At 41.4% G+C, this 19280-nt stretch overlaps 1 protein-coding gene across 1 annotated transcript in view; it reads right to left on the bottom strand.

Annotated features, from left to right (window-relative positions):
• LOC124720217 overlaps positions 1–18957 on the bottom strand; it is a 108933-nt gene extending 89976 nt beyond the window's left edge. Inside the window, exons 1-2 of the mRNA XM_047245538.1 lie at positions 18938–18957; positions 11805–12164 (exon numbers count right to left, since the gene is read on the bottom strand). Coding sequence (XP_047101494.1) covers positions 11805–12164; positions 18938–18957 — 380 coding nt within the window. The remainder of the gene's footprint in view (positions 1–11804; positions 12165–18937) is intronic.
• Between the last annotated feature and the right edge of the window lie 323 nt (positions 18958–19280).

Genomic DNA, 19280 nt, shown 5'->3' with positions numbered 1-19280 from the left:
GACCAAACTGTAACTTTTTTTCTGATCATAAGTCAGGTCTGCATTAATGCATTAGAATATCTACCAATGTTGACTACTGTATGATAATTACAGCCCGCATTAGACGTTTTAGAGTAGCTGCACTTCAAATATAAGCAACTGGTAGAAAAGAATGAAACAGAATGTTTTATGCCTACTCGTTTCCTGAAGCCAAACTGTAATCCCGACAACAAATTATGGACACTCAATTTTCCACTGCTACCTTGTAAATCGCTTTCACACATAACCTTGGAATTACTTGTAGGAAAGACATTTGTCAGTAATTGTAAAGAAACTTCACAAAGGGTATTATTTAAATACATATACATAAAAGGAAAAGAAATATTAAAGCAATCAGTACCATCATGACATTTCCTAGCAAGAATTAAATTAAGCAACAGAACTTGCTACAAAAAGGGACAGCCGCTAATATACAGTGTAAAAGTATAAATAAATTGTCAAGTTTGGAAAAATCCTCTATGTAGATGTGAAATGTGAATGGTAGGGTGTCACAGTGAGTGTTGAAGATCAGATGCATTGATAAAGTGGGGAATTATGATGTCCTCTAACACGCCAACAAGAAAGAACGCCAAGAACAATGAAAGAAATGGAGAGGTGGATTAGTTGGGCACATATTATGACATCGACCATTGATGAAAACTGCATTTGATGGAATGGTCCACAAAAAGCATCAGATGGGTAGGCCTAGAATGAGGACACAAGGCACACGAAAAGTAACGAGGAGTGGCAAATGTCAAACCAGTGATACAGTTGAAGAGCACAAAGTAGATGAAGTGAAGCAATTCTCCTATATTGGAAACGAAAGAAGACACAAGAGACACAGACAGGAGAATATGAAAAGCAGAGCAACACAGGCAAAGAGCTCATCCTTGGCCAAAACAAATCTGGTAGTATCTAACATACATTTTGATTAAATGAGTGTGAACGTATGAAGCATAGCACACATGGAAGAGAACCGTGGACCTTTGGGAAACTAGAACGGAACAAAAGAATGGATTTTGAAAATGAGGTGGACTGATAGGATGAGAAATGCAAAGTTTCTTCACAGAACTGGCAAGGAGAGAAATGTGGGAAAAACACTGAAACGAAGAAGGGACAGGGTGATAGGTCATGTGTTAAGACATCTACATCTACGTCTGCATCTGCACGGATACTCTCCACATCACACTTAAGTGCCACGCAATGGATTCATCGAACTCCAGTCTTGAACAGTGCCCAGAAAAAACACACACCCATATCTTTCCATGCGAGATCCAATTTCCTTTATCTTATTACGATGGTCATTTCCCTCCATGTAGGTCAGTGACAACAAAATATTTTCCGATTCAGAGGAGAAAGTTGGTGATTGAAATTTCATGAGAAGATTGCACCACAATGAAAAACACCTTTATTTTAAGAATGTCCATACCAAACCCTGTATCAGGAGAGTGACTCTCTCTCCGCTATTTCACGATAATGCAAAAGGTCCTGCTCTTCTCTGAACTTTCTCAACATATTCTGTTAAATCCTGTCTGGTAAGGACCCCGCACCGCACAGCAGTATTCCAAAATCAGACAGACACGCATAGTGTAGGCAATCTCTTTAGTAAGTCTGTTGTATCTTCTAAGTGTTCCGCCAGTAAATCAAATTCTTTGATTTGCCTTCCTTGTAACAGTTCTTATGTGATCACTCCAATTTAATTTGCTTGTAAATGTCATCCCTAGGCATTTAGTTGAAGTGACAGCATTCAAATTTGTGTCATTTATCATAACCCACGTTTCTAGCATTTGTAGACTTAGAGAAAGCTTTTGACAATGTTGATTGGAATACTCTCTTTCAAACTCTGAAGGTGGCAGGGGTAAAATACAGGGAGCGAAAGGCTATTTACAATCTGTACAGAAACCAGATGTCAGTTATAAGAGGCGAGGGCACGAAAGGGAAGCAGTGGTTGGGAAGGGAGTGAGACAGGGTTGTAGCCTCTCCCCGATGTTATTCACTCTGTATATTGAGCAAGCAGTGAAGGAAACAAAAAAAAAAATTCGGAGTAGGTATTAAAATCCATGGAGAAGAAATAAAAACTTTGAGGTTCGCTGATGACATTGTAATTCTATCAGAGACAGCAAAGGACTTGGAAGAGCAGTTGAACGGAATGGATAGTGTCTTGAAAGGAGGATATATGATGAACATCAACAAAAGGAAAACAAGGATAATGAAATCTAGTCAAATTAAATCGGGTGATGCTGAGGGAATTAGATTAGGAAATGAGACACTTAAAGTAATAAAGGAGTTTTGCTATTTGGGAAGCAAAATAACTGATGATGGTCAAAGTAGAGAAGATATAAAATGTAGACTGGCAATGGCAAGGAAAGCATTTCTGAAGAAGAGAAATTTGTTAACATCGAGTATAGATTTAAATGTCAGGAAGTCATTTCTGAAAGTATTTGTATGGAGTGTAGCCATGTATGGAAGTGAAACGGGGACGATAAATAGTTTAGACGAGAAGAGAATAGAATCTTTCGAAATGTGGTGCTACAGAAGAATGCTGAAGATTAGATGGGTAGATCACATAACTAATGAGGAGGTATTGAATAGGATTGGGGAGAAGAGCAGTTTGTGGCACAACTTGACTAGAAGAAGGGATCGGTTGGTAGGACATGTTCTGAGGCATCAGGGGATCACCAATTTAGTACTGGAGGGCAGTGTGGAAGTTAAAAATCGTAGAGGGGGACCAAGAGATGAATACACTAAGCAGATTCAGAAGGATGTAGGCTGCAGTAGGTACTGGGAGATGAAGAAGCTTGCACAGGATAGAGTAGCATGGAGAGCTGCATCAAACCAGTCTCAGGACTGAAGAACACAACAACAACAACATCATCATCATCATCATCTAACCTAAATTCAATGGCATCCTTTTAGCACTCAAGAGAAGGATCTCTGAGTTTTCATTATTTAGAGTCCATCGCCAATTTTTGCACCATACAGACATATTTTCTAAGTTGTTTTGCAATTTCTTTTGATCTGCTGATGACTTTACTAGACAATAAACGACAGTATCATCTGCAATCAGCTGTTGAGACTGTCTACTGAAACTTTATATAGACAAGTAACAACTTAATGCCTATAACACTACCTTGGAGAATGCCAGAAATCACTTCTGTTTTATTCAATGACTTTCCATGAATTACTACGGACTGTGACCTCTCTGACAGGAAATCACAAATCCAGTCACATAACTGAGAGACTATTCCATGAGCACAATTTTACTACGAGCCGCGTGTGTGGTACAGTGTCAAAAGCCTTCTGGAAATCCAGGAATACGGAATCAATCTGAAATGCCTTGTCAATAGCACTAAACACTTTGTCTGAGTAAAGAGCAAGTTGTGTTTCACAAGAATGATATTTTCTAAATCCGTGTAGGCCATTATCTTCGATATGATTCATAATGTTCAAACACTATATATGTTCCAAAATGCTCATAATGTTCAAACACAATATATGTTCCAAAATGCTGCTGCATATTGATGTTAATGATACGAGCCTATAATTTAGTTGAATATTGGTGTGAGCTGTGCAACTTTCCAGTCATTGGGTACGGATCTTTCGTCGAGCGACCGGTTGTATATGACTGTTAAGTATGGAGCTAATGCGACAGCATACTCTGAAAGGAACCTAGTTGGTATACAGTCTGGACCAGAAGACTTGCTTTTATTAAGTGATTTAAGTTGCTTCACTACTGCGAGGATATCTACTTCTAAGTCACTCAATTTGGGCAGCTGTTCTTGATTCAAATTCTGGAATATTTACTTCGCCTTCTCTGGTGAAGGAATTTCAGAAGGCTGTGTAACTCTGCTTTGGCAGCACTGTCTTCAATAGTACTTCTACTTCTATTGCCCAGAGAAAGCATTGATTCTGTCTTGCTGCCAGCATACTTTATATACGACCAGATCTCTGTGAGTTTTCTGCCAGGTTTTGTAAAAACGTGATCTGTAGACGGCAACAACTGCAGGAGAACAATGAGATTAAAACATTTCCAGAAAATAATTGAGGACATTGGTTGAGAGTGCTCGTCTGAGATGAAGAGGTCGGTACGGGAGAGGAAGTTGTGCGGGCCACATCAAATCAGTCAGAAGAAAAGAAAAAATCTCGGTCATTGTTGATAGTGTTAGACAGAGCAGTTATGATTTAGCTGCAAGGGAAATGAACCCATTAGCACTGTGCGTTGCCATATGGCACCGTTTGTAACACTTTTTTAAAATCGTCGATTCCACGACATCAACGATGCGAGAGTGTTGGCAGCAGTAGATTCCGTTCCGCAGGGCTGTAAAGATCACTACAATGCAACAGTTTTAACAATACATTTAAATTCTGCTATGTAAGCAGTGTTGGAAGTCGTCGTTTGCCGAATGACGAAGAAAAATGGAGTATAAGTTCGAGTAAGTATGTTTTACGCAGTTTTTTAGTATGATTGTGCTTTAAATACTCAAATATATATTCTTTGGAGGTTACTGCTTGCTGTGAAATAAATTACGTTCATTTAGGCCGTTTGAACGTTGGTGTTGCCATATGGAAATGCTAGGTGCTTGTACTCAGTAAAAGGACAAATTCTCTCATTTTTGTTTTAGAAGAGGTCTCTCGCTTGCTGAGGCGCTGGAGATTCTTTATAATGCCAAGAAAGATCGGGAATATTTTGAGACAGTAATAGAGAAGAATGATGGATTATTGTATGTGCAGTGGCTGGACAACCCAGTTGTCACAATGATCTCTTCTTCGTGTGGTGCACAAGAAGTTGGCCAAGTCAAGAGATTCTCCCAACTAAGAAAGCGAAATATAATGATTCTCAGACCAAAACTGATAACCAAATATAATAGATATATGGGAGGTACTGATCGGATAGATCAGAATCTAGCATGCTATCGCATTGCAGTAAGAAGCAAGAAATGGTACTGGTGTCTTTTTACACGGATGTCACATGTCGTCATACAAAACAGTTAGAGTTTGTATAATAAAGCAAGAAACCAAACTACACTCCTGGAAATTGAAATAAGAACACCGTGAATTCATTGTCCCAGGAAGGGGAAACTTTATTGACACATTCCTGGGGTCAGATACATCACATGATCACACTGACAGAACCACAGGCACATAGACACGGGCAACAGAGCATGCACAATGTCGGCACTAGTACAGTGTATATCCACCTTTCGCAGCAATGCAGGCTGCTATTCTCCCATGGAGACGATCGTAGAGATGCTGGATGTAGTCCTGTGGAACGGCTTGCCATGCCATTTCCACCTAGCGCCTCAGTTGGACCAGCGTTCGTGCTGGACGTGCAGACCACGTGAGACGATGCTTCATCCAGTCCCAAACATGCTCAATGGGGGACAGATCTGGAGATCTTGCTGGCCAGGGTAGTTGACTTACACCTTCTAGAGCACGTTGGGTGGCACGGGATACATGCGGACGTGCATTGTCCTGTTGGAACAGCAAGTTCCCTTGCCGGTCTAGGAATGGTAGAACGATGGGTTCGATGACGGTTTGGATGTACCGTGCACTATTCAGTGTCCCCTCGACGATCACCAGTGGTGTACGGCCAGTGTAGGAGATCGCTCCCCACACCATGATGCCGGGTGTTGGCCCTGTGTGCCTCGGTCGTACGCAGTCCTGATTGTGGCGCTCACCTGCACGGCGCCAAACACGCATACGACCATCATTGGCACCAAGGCAGAAGCGACTCTCATCGCTGAAGACGACACGTCTCCATTCGTCCCTCCATTCACGCCTGTCGCTACACCACTGGAGGCGGGCTGCACGATGTTGGGGCGTGAGCGGAAGACGGCCTAACGGTGTGCGGGACCGTAGCCCAGCTTCATGGAGACGGTTGCGAATGGTCCTCGCCGATACCCCAGGAGCAACAGTGTCCCTAATTTGCTGGGAAGTGGCGGTGCGGTCCCCTACGGCACTGCGTAGGATCCTACGGTCTTGGCGTGCATCCGTGCGTCGCTGCGGTCCGGTCCCAGGTCGACGGGCACGTGCACCTTCCGCCGACCACTGGCGACCACATCGATGTACTGTGGAGACCTCACGCCCCACGTGTTGAGCAATTCGGCGGTACGTCCACCCGGCCTCCAGCATGCACACTATACGCCCTCGCTCAAAGTCCGTCAACTGCACATACGGTTCACGTCCACGCTGTCGCGGCATGCTACCAGTGTTAAAGACTGCGATGGAGCTCCGTATGCCACGGCAAACTGGCTGACACTGACGGCGGCGGTGCACAAATGCTGCGCAGCTAGCGCCATTCGACGGCCAACACCGCGGTTCCTGGTGTGTCCGCTGTGCCGTGCGTGTGATCATTGCTTGTACAGCCCTCTCGCAGTGTCCGGAGCAAGTATGGTGGGTCTGACACACCGGTGTCAATGTGTTCTTTTTTCCATTTCCAGGAGTGTATTTCTCAGCTTGATTTCAAGAGAGAAGTAGCAACAGTGTACTTGCGAAGACACCAAGCTTTACCAAAAGGAGCCAGGAGACCATCTGCATAAAGGGCACGTTCCGTCAGCCGCATATCAGATTCAATTAGGTTTGATAAGACTGACCACCTCGTCCAGCACACAGAAGGAAAGAAGAAGAAAAGGTGCGCACACAAGGAATGTAAATCTATTGTGAGAACAATGTGTTCAAAGTGTAATATGGGATTGTGTATTGACTATTTTATTCCATTTCGTGTAAAATAATGCCGAGTTCAAGGTTTAATTTTTGATTATTAATTGTACTGTGTTATAAAGTATCAGTTGTATGATGAAGGCTGAATAATAAATTTGCACAAAACTTGTATGTGTAATAAGAAATTTCAATAACATACTTATTTTACTTGAAGTTGTAATCCATATAAATTTAGGTAGTGAAAGCGCCTTGCGTTGCCATATGGCAACATCAAATATCTCTCTAATGGCGGTAATGACTTTCATCAAAACAAATCTGTTGTGTAATTTATGCCTTTTACAGACATAATAATGCAATTTTTTTTAAAAAATCACAAAAAATTAATTCCGGCACTAATGGGTTATTGCAGAAATACGTCAAACCAGACTTACGGCTGATGACCAAAATAACACCAGTTTAAATCTACCACCTGTTGTTGTGAGAGCAGTGTGTGGCCAGTACTACTGCTGCAGGAGACTGGACAGAGGAGCTGTTCGTAGCAACTGTGTAGAGATTTAATGGCAATCTTGGCCACACTTTACATGACAATTACATTCACTCCAGCTGAGTTGTCCCTGCCTTGAGTGTGGAGGTGGTACTCGTTTTATAAATTTAGAACAACTAGCAAGTCATCTTCGACATATGTAAAAGTTGTGCCGATTTGGACACAGATGGAAGTGAAATCAAACTGACCTTTGATGAGAACTGTATGAGAGAGGAAGAACTAGTAAAGATCCAGAAATTATTGCAACATACTGAGAAAAGTTGTAAGGAAATCAAGAAATATGTATGTTAGAGAAGAAATTAACAACTCCAGCAACAAAATCAAATCAATATGGAATGTTGTTGGAAGGGAGACAGGAATAGTAACCAATAGGGTAGGTAGTATTACTATGAAAGAGAACGAGTCCATCCTAACCAACAGTACACAAGTAGCTAATGTATGTAACAACCATTTCTTAAGTGTACGAGAAACTATTGGTGATAACAGTTCAAAAGAAAAAGCCAGGCAGTAGATGGAAGAGTCTGTTTTGAAAAAAATTAGACAGATTAAGTTTCACCTAACAACCTCTTGTGAAATAAGTAAAATTATTAAATCCTTGAAACATAAATGTTCTGTTGGAGTAGATGACATCTCTAATAAAATATTAAAACAATGTGGAGCAATTACAGCTGATGTTCTGAGTCACATATGTAATGCATCACTAACTCAAGGTATTTTCCCAGACAGGTTAAAATATGCCATTGTCAGGCCTCTCTACAGGAAGCGGAACTCCACAGATGTCAATAATTATCCTCGCTTACTGCATTTTCAAAAATCTTGAGAAAGTAACGTACTCAAAAGTGGTTAGCCATCTCAACAGCAATGGGATTCTTAGTAAATCACAGTTTGGATTTCAAAAATGCTTTTCCACTGAGACAGCAATATACAATTTCACTTTCCACATAATAGAGTCTTTAAATAGTAAAATGTCACCAATAGGAATTTTCTGTGACTTGTCCAGGGCATTTGATTGTGTGAACCATGACATTACGTTACAGAAATTACAATTCTATGGTATAAATGGAATAGCATAGAGTGGTTTAAGTCATACCTACAGAACAGGAAGCAGAAAGTTCCCTTATAGGGGTCAAGTGATTTAAATAAGTTTGCCACTTCATCTAACTGGAGTGAAATTACATTAGGTGTTCCACAGGGTTCGGTCATGGGTCCCATTCTGTTCTTGATATATGTGAACAATGTCACTTCCTATCTGAAACAGGAAGCTGAACTGACACTGTCTGCTGATGATACAAACATCATTATTAATGCAGTAAAAGAAACTCCAATTGAAAATGATACAAATAAGGGCTTTGGAAAAGTCATTAATTGGTTTTCTGCAAATGGGCTTGCTTTAAACTTTGAAAAAGCACAGTACATCCAATTTTCTGCTGCAAAAAGTACAGCTCCTTCAATAAATATAACACACCAACAAAAGTCAGAAGGCAGGGTAGGGCATATTAAATTTTTGGATGTACATATAGATGAGAATCTTGATTGGAAAATTCATATTTTGGATCTTCTAAAGCGATTAGGTTCAGCAACTTTTGCAATCAGAATAATTACTAATTTCGAGCATACAGAAATTAGTAAGCTAACATACTTTCACTCTCTGATGTCTTACGGAATAATATTTTGGGGCAACTCAACATTTAGACAAAAAGTATTCACTCCTCAAAAGAAAGTCGTTAGAATAATGTGTGGGGTTCATAGTCGCACATCTTGTAGGCATCTTTTTAAAAGATTGGGAATTCCTACAACAGCCTCACAGTACATTTACTCACTAATGAAATTTGTTCTCGACAACATGGAGCACTTTAAAAACAACAGTGACATTCATGATTATAATACCAGAAAAAAGAAAGACTTACACTATCCTTTACTCAACCTATCTTTGGCACAGAAAGGGGTAAAACGTGCTGCTATAAAAATTTTCGACAAATTACCAGATGAAATAAAATGTCTGACAGACAGCAGTAATAGCTTCAAAAATAAATTGAAATCTTATCTCCTTGACAACCCCTTCTATGCCACAGATGAATTCCTGAATAGAAAAAAATAAATCTATAAATATAGTATATGCATTTTGCGCCATTTAAGGGAATGGAGTAAATAATAGAAATATTAATCTTCAACTCTGTATTGTAATATATATAAAATCTTGTTTCATATCTGCATTTCTTGTGCACTTGACACGTTCCACACCATAACAGCTTCCGTACTGTGCGATTGATCAACGGAACACGCAATCAACTAACTGACTGACTGACTAAGGACCACTTTGTGCACATATTGCTGGGACTATAGTAGATGCCATTTGGATGAGTGATAAGAGATTTGTATCTTGATAGTTATATGACAACACTAAATTCACATTGTGAAAAAAAAAACAGCTGAAAGAACTTAGTTGATTTAGTTAGTGAGAAACTGATGCAAATTGAACAAGTATGGTTAAATGTGATACTACAGCCACACATGAGCATATTTTCCAATTTGTGAGGATCAGTTAAGAATTTTGTGTTTCAATTTCTCGTAAAAGAGCCTCAGGTGGTTTTTGTGCAGTCTTATCCAGTACACTAGTATACATAAACAAAGTTCAAATTGAAATTGAGTACACTTTAAAACAGGGAATAACAGATCTGTCAATAAGCTCATGTAGTCACCTAATACTTGTGTAACAAAAATGGGCAGAACTATCAGGCTAGTCCTAAACTTGCAACAGATTAATATCGTCATAAAATGGAGATGTAAGATGAATTGAGCCAAAGATTTCAAGAAATTAAGGCATTGACTTCATGACTGAGGTATCTATCATACGTGTAAGGTATCATCTGTAGTGCCGAACTAAGCTGAAACATAGCTGCTGGTAAACCTTTCGGGTTGTAAGGTCACGGTCCAAGAAACTCTTCTGTTCCCGACGCTTCGTCCAAGACTGCGCAGTACGTTCCCAAGAGCCGCTCCCCCTGCCGAGTCTTGCCGACTGACCATTCGGAAGTCCGAGAGCAACATAAATACTGTAGGAAAGGGGGTGTGGTCAAAGTAACCTGTAACGAGCACAGATAATCCTTGTCAACAATAAGACTTAACTAACAATTGTAATCTTGCCAAAGATAAAACTGCCTAGAGATTCTGCAGAGCTACTGTCCATAAGCCACTAAGTTTCATTGCCTCCTCTTTCCTATTAAAATTATCCTGATGCTTATAAATTTCAATGGCTTCTCTACATAGTCACGGATAATAACTGACGTTGTAGATAGACGACGATTGATAGTTAAGTTTTATCGCTGACAAGGATTATCTACATCTACATACATACTCTGCAATCCACCATACGGTGCGTGGTGGAGGGTACCTCATACCACAACTAGTATCTTCTCTCCCTGTTCCACTCCCAAACACAACGAGGGAAAAATGACTGCCTATATGCCTCTGTACAAGCCCTACTCTCTCTTATCTTATCTTTGTGGTCTTACCACGAAATGTAAGTTGGCGGCAGTAAAATTGTGCTGCAGTCAGCCACAAATGCTGGTTCTCTAAATTTCCTCAGTAGCGATTCACGAAAAGAATGCCTCCTTTCCTCCAGAGACTCCCACCCGAGTTCCTGAAGCATTTCCGTAACACTCGCATGATGATCAAACCTACCAGTAACAAGTCTAGCAGCCTGCCTCTGAATTGCTTCTATGTCCTCCCTCAATACGACCTGATAGGGATCCCAAACGCTCGAGCAGTACTCAAGAATAGGTCGTATTAATGTTTTATAAGCGGTCTCCTTTACAGATGAACCACATCTTCCCAAAATTCTACCAACGAACCGAAGACGACTATTCGCCTTCCCCACAACTGCCATTACACGCTTGTCCCACGTCATATCGCTCTGCAATGTTACGCCCAAATATTTAATCGACGTGACTGTGTCAAGCGCTACACTACTAATGGAGTATTCAGACATTACAGGATACTTTTTTGAATTCATTTGCATTAATTTACATTTATCTATATTTAGAGTTAGCTGCCATTCTTTACACCAATCACAAATCCTGTCCAAGTCATCTCGTATCCTCCTACAGTCACTCAACGACGACACCTTCCCGTACACCACAGCATCATCAGCAAACAGCCACACATTGCTACCCACCCTATCCAAAAGATCATTTATGTAGATAGAAAACAACAGCGGACCTACCACACTTCCCCTGGGGCACTCCAGATGATACCCTCACCTCCGATGATCTCTGCTCATCACGTGTTACTCTGACCACACCCCTTTTCCTACAGTTTTTATGTCACTCTCAGATGTCTGACCGGTCACTCGGCAAGACTCAGCGTAGGAGTGCCTCTGAGGATGTCCGGCACAGTCCTGGACAAAACGTCGGGAACAGAAGAATTTGTTGGACCACGACCTCACATCCCAAAAGGTTTACCAGCAGTTATATCATCCAGTTGTGAAAGCGTTCATTCTGTGGTAAGATGAAACACTGAAACATATTGAGACTGGTGTAGTGCATTTTAAGTACAAGATTTAGTGTTCTATAAAAGGGCTACCAACCTGTGCGGTGACTGTATTATGGCCATAGCAATGAGCATCCTGTAGGAGAATGGTGGCTTAGTGTTGGCAGTACTGGCAGAGCCACCACCAGTGAGGGGCTGCTCCTCGCCTGTCGCATTGGCAGCACTGCTAGTGGTGGTTCCCCTGCTGTCGCTCTCAGTACCACCGCCACTACTGTCGGCTGTGACGACAGCTGCAGAGGTCAGAGTACCGGCACCTCCTGTCAATGTCGTCGTCTCGTCATCTGCGGGGGCGTCCTCCTCCCAGTAGCCACTGCCGAGGTGCGACGCGTCAGGGACAGCCAGGCCACTGCTGCCAACATCAGAGACCGACAGGCTAGATGAGACTGGAGTGGTGCAGCTGTTTCAGTGGGACAAAAGAAAGTGTTAAATGCTTAAAGAGTTTAGGAACTTTATGCTGGCTATACAAAGACATTAAAATAGAACACTTTGAACTGAAGCCAAAAAAGTTAACAGTGACTGGAACTATATGAGCATTTGACACCACTGCTACAAAATTTGAAGTAAGTTCCTAATTTTCAATTTTTTCGTTTTGAATAGCTATGTACTTGAGGACAATATTATGGAAATGGAAGAGGATGTAGATGAAGATGAAATGGGAGATACGATACTGCGTGAACAGTTTGACAGAGCACTGAAAGACCTGAGTCGAAACAAGGTCCCCGGAGTAGACAACATTCCATTGGAACTACTGACGGCCTTGGGAGAGCCAGTCCTGACAAAACTCTACCATCTGGTGAGCAAGATGTATGAAACAGGCGAAATACCCTCAGACTTCAAGAAGAATATAATAATTCCAATCCCAAAGAAAGCAGGTGTTGACAGATGTGAAAATTACCGAACAATCATTTTAATAAGCCACAGCTGCAAAATACTAACACGAATTCTTTACAGACGAATGGAAAAACTAGTAGAAGCCGACCTCGGGGAAGATCAGTTTGGATTCCATAGAAATACTGGAACTCGTGAGACAATACTGACCTTACGACTTACCTTAGAAGAAAGATTAAGGAAAGGCAAACGTACGTTTCTAGCATTTGTAGACTTAGAGAAAGCTTTTGACAATGTTGACTGGAATAGTCTCTTTCAAATTCTGAAGGTGGCAGGGGTAAAATACAGGGAGCAAAATGCTATTTACAATTTGTACAGAAACTAGATGGCAGTTATAAGAGTGGAGGGGCATGAAAGGGAAGCAGCAGATGGGAAGGGAGTGAGACAGGGTTGTAGCCTCTCCCCGATGTTATCCAATCTGTATATTGAGCAAGCAGTAAAGGAAACAAAAGAAAAATTTGGAGTGGGTATTGAAGTCCATGAAGAAGAAATAAAAACTTTGAGGTTCGCCAATGACATTGTAATTCCGTCAGAGACAGCAAAGGACTTGGAAGAGCAGTTGAACGGAATGGACAGTGTCTTGAAAGGAGGATATAAATGAACATCAACAAAAGCAAAACAAGGATAATGGAATGTAGTCGAATTAAATCGGGTGATGCTGTGGGAATTAGATTAGGCAATGAGACGTTTAAAGTAGTAAAGGAGTTTTGCTATTTGGGAAGCAAAATAACTGATGATGGTCGAAGTAGAGAGGATATAAAATGTAGACTGGCAATGGCAAGGAAAGCGTTTCTGAAGAAGAGAAATTTGTTAACAAAATGTGGCCATGTATGGAAGTGAAACATGGACGATAAATAGAAGCTTTCGAAATGTGGTGCTACAGAAGAATGCTGAAGATTAGATGGGTAGATCACATAACTAATGAGGAAGTATTGAATAGGATTGGGGAGAAGAGAAGTTTGTGGCACAACTTGACCAGAAGAAGGGATCGGTTGGTAGGACATGTTCTGAGGCATCAAGGGATCACCAATTTAGTACTGTAAGGCAGCGTGGAGGGTAAAAATCGTAGAGGGAGACCAAGAGATGAATAGACTAAGCAGATGCAGAAGGACATAGGTTGCAGTAGGTACTGGGAGATGAAGAAGCTTGCACAGGATAGAGCAGCATGGACAGCTGCATCAAACCAGTATCTGGACTGAAGACCACAACAACAACAACAACAACATGACTTCCATTATGACACAAGGACTATATTTGTTTTAGGCTAACGTGTGAGACTGAAAGAAAGAGAGGTAGGGAGAGAGAACTTTTCTGTAGACTTTGTAACATGGATAATGTTGACATCGATAATGATAATTCTGTTGTTCTGAAGGATACATTTAGACGTGCGCTGAATGCAATTCCAAATAATTTTGAGTTGTAATTGCAGTTTGATGAATTTTCATTGCAGACTTTGTACTGCAAAACATTTTGCATATGAGTTTGCTTTACATGATACAGCAGCATTCACATTGTGTCGTCATAAAGTGAAAGTTAATTTGCTGCCATTAACACAATTTTTCAATGCACTGTATCAAGGACTCGCTTCAAATGATTGAACAATTAACGAAAAGTCAAAGAGTATTTCAATAACATTCCACATCTACATCTATGTGATAATTCTGCTATTCACAATAAAGTGCCTGGCAGAGGGTTCAATTAACCATCTTCAAGCTGTCTTGCTACCGTTCCACTCTCGAACGGTGTGCCAGAAAAAAGAGCTCTTAAATTTTTCTGTGCGAGCCCCAATTTCTCTTATTTTAACATGATGATCATTTCTCCCTATGTAGGTGGGTGTCAACAGAATGTTTTCGCAACTGGAGCAGACAACTGATGATTGAAATTTCATGAGAACATCCCATGGCAATGAAAAATGCCTTTGTTTTAATGTATCATGTCTGTGGCACTATCTCCCCTAGTTCACGATAATACAAAATGAGCTGCCCTTCTTTGTAGTTTTTCCATGTCATCCGTCAGTCCCACCTGATGCGGATCCCACACCGCACAGCAGTACTCCAGAATAGGGCAGACAAGCATGGTGTAAGCAGTCTCTTTGGTAGACCTGTTGCAGCTTCTAAGTGTTCTGCCAGTGAACTGCAGTCTCTGGTTGGCTCCACCCACAACATTATCTATGTGATCATTCCAATTTAGGTTATTTGTAATTGTAATCCCTAAGTATACAATGGAATTTACAGGCTTCACACTTGTATGACTTATTGTGTAATCGACATTTAGCGGATTTCTTTTAGTACTCATGTGAATAACTTCACACTTTTGTTTATTCAGGGTCCATTGCAACTTTTCGCACCATACAGGTATCTTATCTAAATCATTTTGCAGTTCATTTTGGTCATCTGATGACTTTACAAGATGGTTAATGACAGCATCATCTGCAAACAATCTAAGATGGCTACTCTGACAGCATCATCTGCAAACAATCTAAGATGGCTACTCAGATTGTCTCCTATGTTATCAATATATAGATCAGGAACAATAGAGGGCCTGTAACTCTTCCTTGGGGAAAGCCGTATTTTATTTCTGTTTTACTTGACAGCAAATCACGAATCCAGTTACACAACTGAGGCGATATTCCATAGGCACGCAGTTTGGTTAGAAGACGCTTGTGGGGAAGCATGTCGAAAGCCTTGTGGAAATCTGAACACATGGAAACAATTAGACATCCCCTGTCAATAGCACTCATTACTTCACGAGTATAAAGAGCTAGTTGTGTTTCGCAAGAACGATATTTTCTGAATCCGTGCTGACTACGTGTCAATAAATCGTTTTCTTCGAGGTACTTCATAATGTTCGAATACCGAACACGTTCCAAAACCCTACTGCAAATCGACGTTAGTGATATGTGCCTGTAATTCAACGGATTACTCCTGCTTCACTTTTTGGGTATTAGTGTGACTTGAGCAATTTTCCTGTCTTTAGTTACATATCTTTCTGTGAGCGTGCGGTTGTATATAATTCCTAAATATGGAGCTATTGCATCAGGATAGTCTGAGAGGAACCTGACTGGTATACAATCTGGACCGGAAGTCTTGCTTTTATTGAGTGATTTAAGCTGCTTTGTGACACTGAGGATATCTACTTCTATGTTTCTCATCTTGGCAGTTGTTCTTGATTGAAATTCGTATATACAATGCAGCAGTTTCTATGCTGCTAAAATTTCAGACTGTTTTACATGGAGTGTATTAATTTAAAGGCACATAACTTTTTTTACTACAGATCAGGTCCAGGACATTTCCGTACGGTCGTTCACCACATAATGCGCTGTTACATTTTTATGACATCGACTTACGACAGAAGTTATTTCTCCCTAGTGTAAGGGTACACAATTGTGAACAGAGATTTTAGAAGCAGACACGCATGCCCCCTGCTGAGATGTTAGAAGCTGGCACAGCGCACGACACAGGGGGGCAGGTCGGAGTCGTCGGGCTGAGCTCGGTACACTGCACGAGCCTTGCGGTGTCGCTAAAGGACGGCGGCAACTTTTGAGCCTCGGTGAATAGCGGACACAGAGAGTGAAAATTACCACAACTCTAGGACAGCAGTCAGGGAAAAACAAGTTCCGGCCACACAGTTGGGCACCTGCCCCATTGGTGATAAACTTGTAAACAGTAGCCACCACGGCTGGACTGACTGATCAGCGTAGATATTAAATAAAATCAATCTAATAAAAACTGATAATGCTGGTAATATTGTTACAAAGACAAAAATACAGACAAATGTCCTAAGTAATAAAAAGTCTCCGATATGTTTGGAATGGGGTATGCGTCCATTACTGTCTTATTATTGAGGTATCGGTAGTCACAACAGAACCTGTATTGCTTACTTCCATCCATAGATTTTTTAGGCACAATGACAATGCCCACTCCCCAGCAACAGTTACTATGCTCTATAATACCGTCCACAAGCTGCTGATCAATGAAATCCTCCACAATCAGCTGCAAATACCTCGGTATTCTGTATGGTTTACGGTAAACAGGTGTTTCATTCCCTGTTGGTATCCTATGTTGAACTAATGGAGTTGTTGGCAACGGCCCTTGCAGAAAAAACAATCCTTAAATGCCCGCAATAATTCTTCCATATGCTCTCTTTCTCCTCCTTTCAAGTGCTTAATTTTGTCTCACACTGCAGTTCTATTGGCAGTCAGTGGTTGATCGCTTCGCCTACCTCTCGAACACCAGTCTTCGTCATCTGATACATCCAAATTTGCTCCTAAAACTCCTTTCCTCAAATTTGCATCTACAGCGCTAAAATTATCCACGTTCACGGGAACTACTCACCCGTCATTGCCCTCCTGTACGCGTACAATAGTATGTTTCACAAAACAAGCCAGTGGACCCGAAACTTCATTAGCCTTCAATGTGGTTCAATAACACATACTGTACCCACAGGTAGATTCGACTCCACACTTACCCAAAGCGACTTCCCGATGCCGCCAGACACACACTCATGCAAATTAAGCCTTCATGCTAAAGTACGCGGTTCAATTGGTTTGCTCATTACGTTGAACACCCCTCGCGACAGCTCTGCATCGACAACAGTTTCCCCTAGCTGAAATAACATTCCACCAAGTTCCACAGTTCATTGTTCAAGGTCAATTTTGGCATGATGTTGATGCAAGAAATCTACTCCTAGGATCATGTCATAGCCCTCACTTACCCATGGCACAACCTCCACGCATGTATCAAATCGGACTTTCCCAATGCAAATCCAACTGTCACTGACCCCACAGGTGTGACCTCCTTATCCCCCACTCCAGGTAACCTATAACATGGTGGGTGTAACTTCCTTCGCCCCATTAAACTCTTAGTAGCTACTGACACTTGCGCCCCTGTGTCCAACAAAATCTTAAACATTTTAGTTCCTATGGATTCTACCACTGAACAATCCACCTCTGCATACGTATTTATAGCACTGAAATTAAACGGGAGCTCTCTTAGGTGGGTGTTGGCCCCCCTCTGCCGTTTAATGACTGTCCACCTCTCCTATCTCCACTTCTCCATCCTCCACGCTCCTGATTTCCACCCCTTCCTCTATTCCTCAGTGACTGGGTACATTGCCTCTGCGCACATCCCTTATGACCGCAACTATAACATTTTATACCCACTGTAAACACTGTTTGTCTATCACGTACCCCCGTTGCCACGTCTGTTTCCTCACATTGGATTGACAGCTGAATGGCTGAATACAAATCTTTCGGAGTCCCTTCACGCACTTTCCGTGATATATGTGCCGGTAAACCCCCCCCCCAAAAATACATCAAGTTCCCTTTGCTCGGCCTCCTGCAACAAAACACCATTTGCTTCATCGCTCTGACCCAACTCGTAAGTATACTCGTTAATTTCTCTTTTTCTGTCCGCAAATTTCTCTAGCGTGTCCCCCTGCCACTTCGTCATTGTACTCAACCTCTCCCTGAAGCACCGACCACTATTCTGTTTATTGTAACTCTGTAAAAGCCCCTCCTTCAACTGCTTAAAGTGTCCCGCTTTCCTTAAGGCCTCAGAACACCTTACACACGTCTTTGCTTCACCTGTTAATCTAGTCTTGGCTACATATAAAAACTGTTCATCAGACCAACCATTCATCACAGCTGGAGTTTCCAAGTCCTCCGCAAACGAACACCCATCCTCAGATGCCTTGCCAGAAAACGGAATAATCAAACTCGTGGCAGCTGGATCAATCTCCTGCTGCGGCATACTAGGCAGCAATGGCTGATCCGATGCGGTTTCCCGCTCACTTCTAGATGTTAATTCACTCCTCAACTGCGCATCGTGCGCTGTCAAATGTGTTAACTTTCACAACAAAATCTGTACCGCTTCAGGTTCCAACACACCTAGCGTTCCTGATTCTGCCATTGTGCTGCTTTCGTTCCCATTTCAACCCATAAAATCCCACAGAAACAAAACATTTAACTACAAAAATAAACTGACTTTCTACAGCTCAGTATCTCATCTTATGTTTTAGGAGGAGATAAATTAAACATCATACTCAACCCAATACAAACATAATTAAATGCTATGAAAGAAAAAGAAATCTTACTGCCCCAAACACACTAACACTTACTCTGACAATGCAAAGGAAGAAAACGTCCAACACTCAAAAAAGAAAAATTGGCCAACACTCACTACATTTTATGACTGTAATGCAGGTGGTGGGCTTGAACGTCATTCTGTACAGACGACTTGCTATTCTGACACCAAATGTATAAACGGAACTTCCTATTATTACATCAGAATCAAAAGTGTCATCTTTTGTGCAGGAATTTATTAATTGGTAATCATGTAGTTGCACACTGATAAACTTTTATGAGGATAACGTGATGGTTATATTAGAAGCTAGATTACGAAAAGGCAAACCTACGTTTATAGCATTTGTAGATGTAGAGAAAGCTTTTGAAAATGTTGACTGGAATACTCTCTTTCAAATTCTGAAGGTGGCAGGGGTAAAATACAGGGAGCGAAAGGCTATTTATAATTTGTACAGAAACCAGATGGCAGTTAGTCAAGGGGCACGAAAGGGAAGCAGTGGTTGGGAAGGGAGTGAGACAGGGTTGTAGCCCCTACCCGACGTT

The sequence above is a fragment of the Schistocerca piceifrons genome, chromosome 11 (assembly GCF_021461385.2).
Source record: "Schistocerca piceifrons isolate TAMUIC-IGC-003096 chromosome 11, iqSchPice1.1, whole genome shotgun sequence".
In the NCBI taxonomy this organism is placed as follows: Eukaryota; Metazoa; Arthropoda; class Insecta; order Orthoptera; family Acrididae; genus Schistocerca; species Schistocerca piceifrons.
The sequence above is the reverse complement of the archived record's forward strand: the minus strand, read 5'-3'. Positions and strand labels throughout refer to the sequence as shown.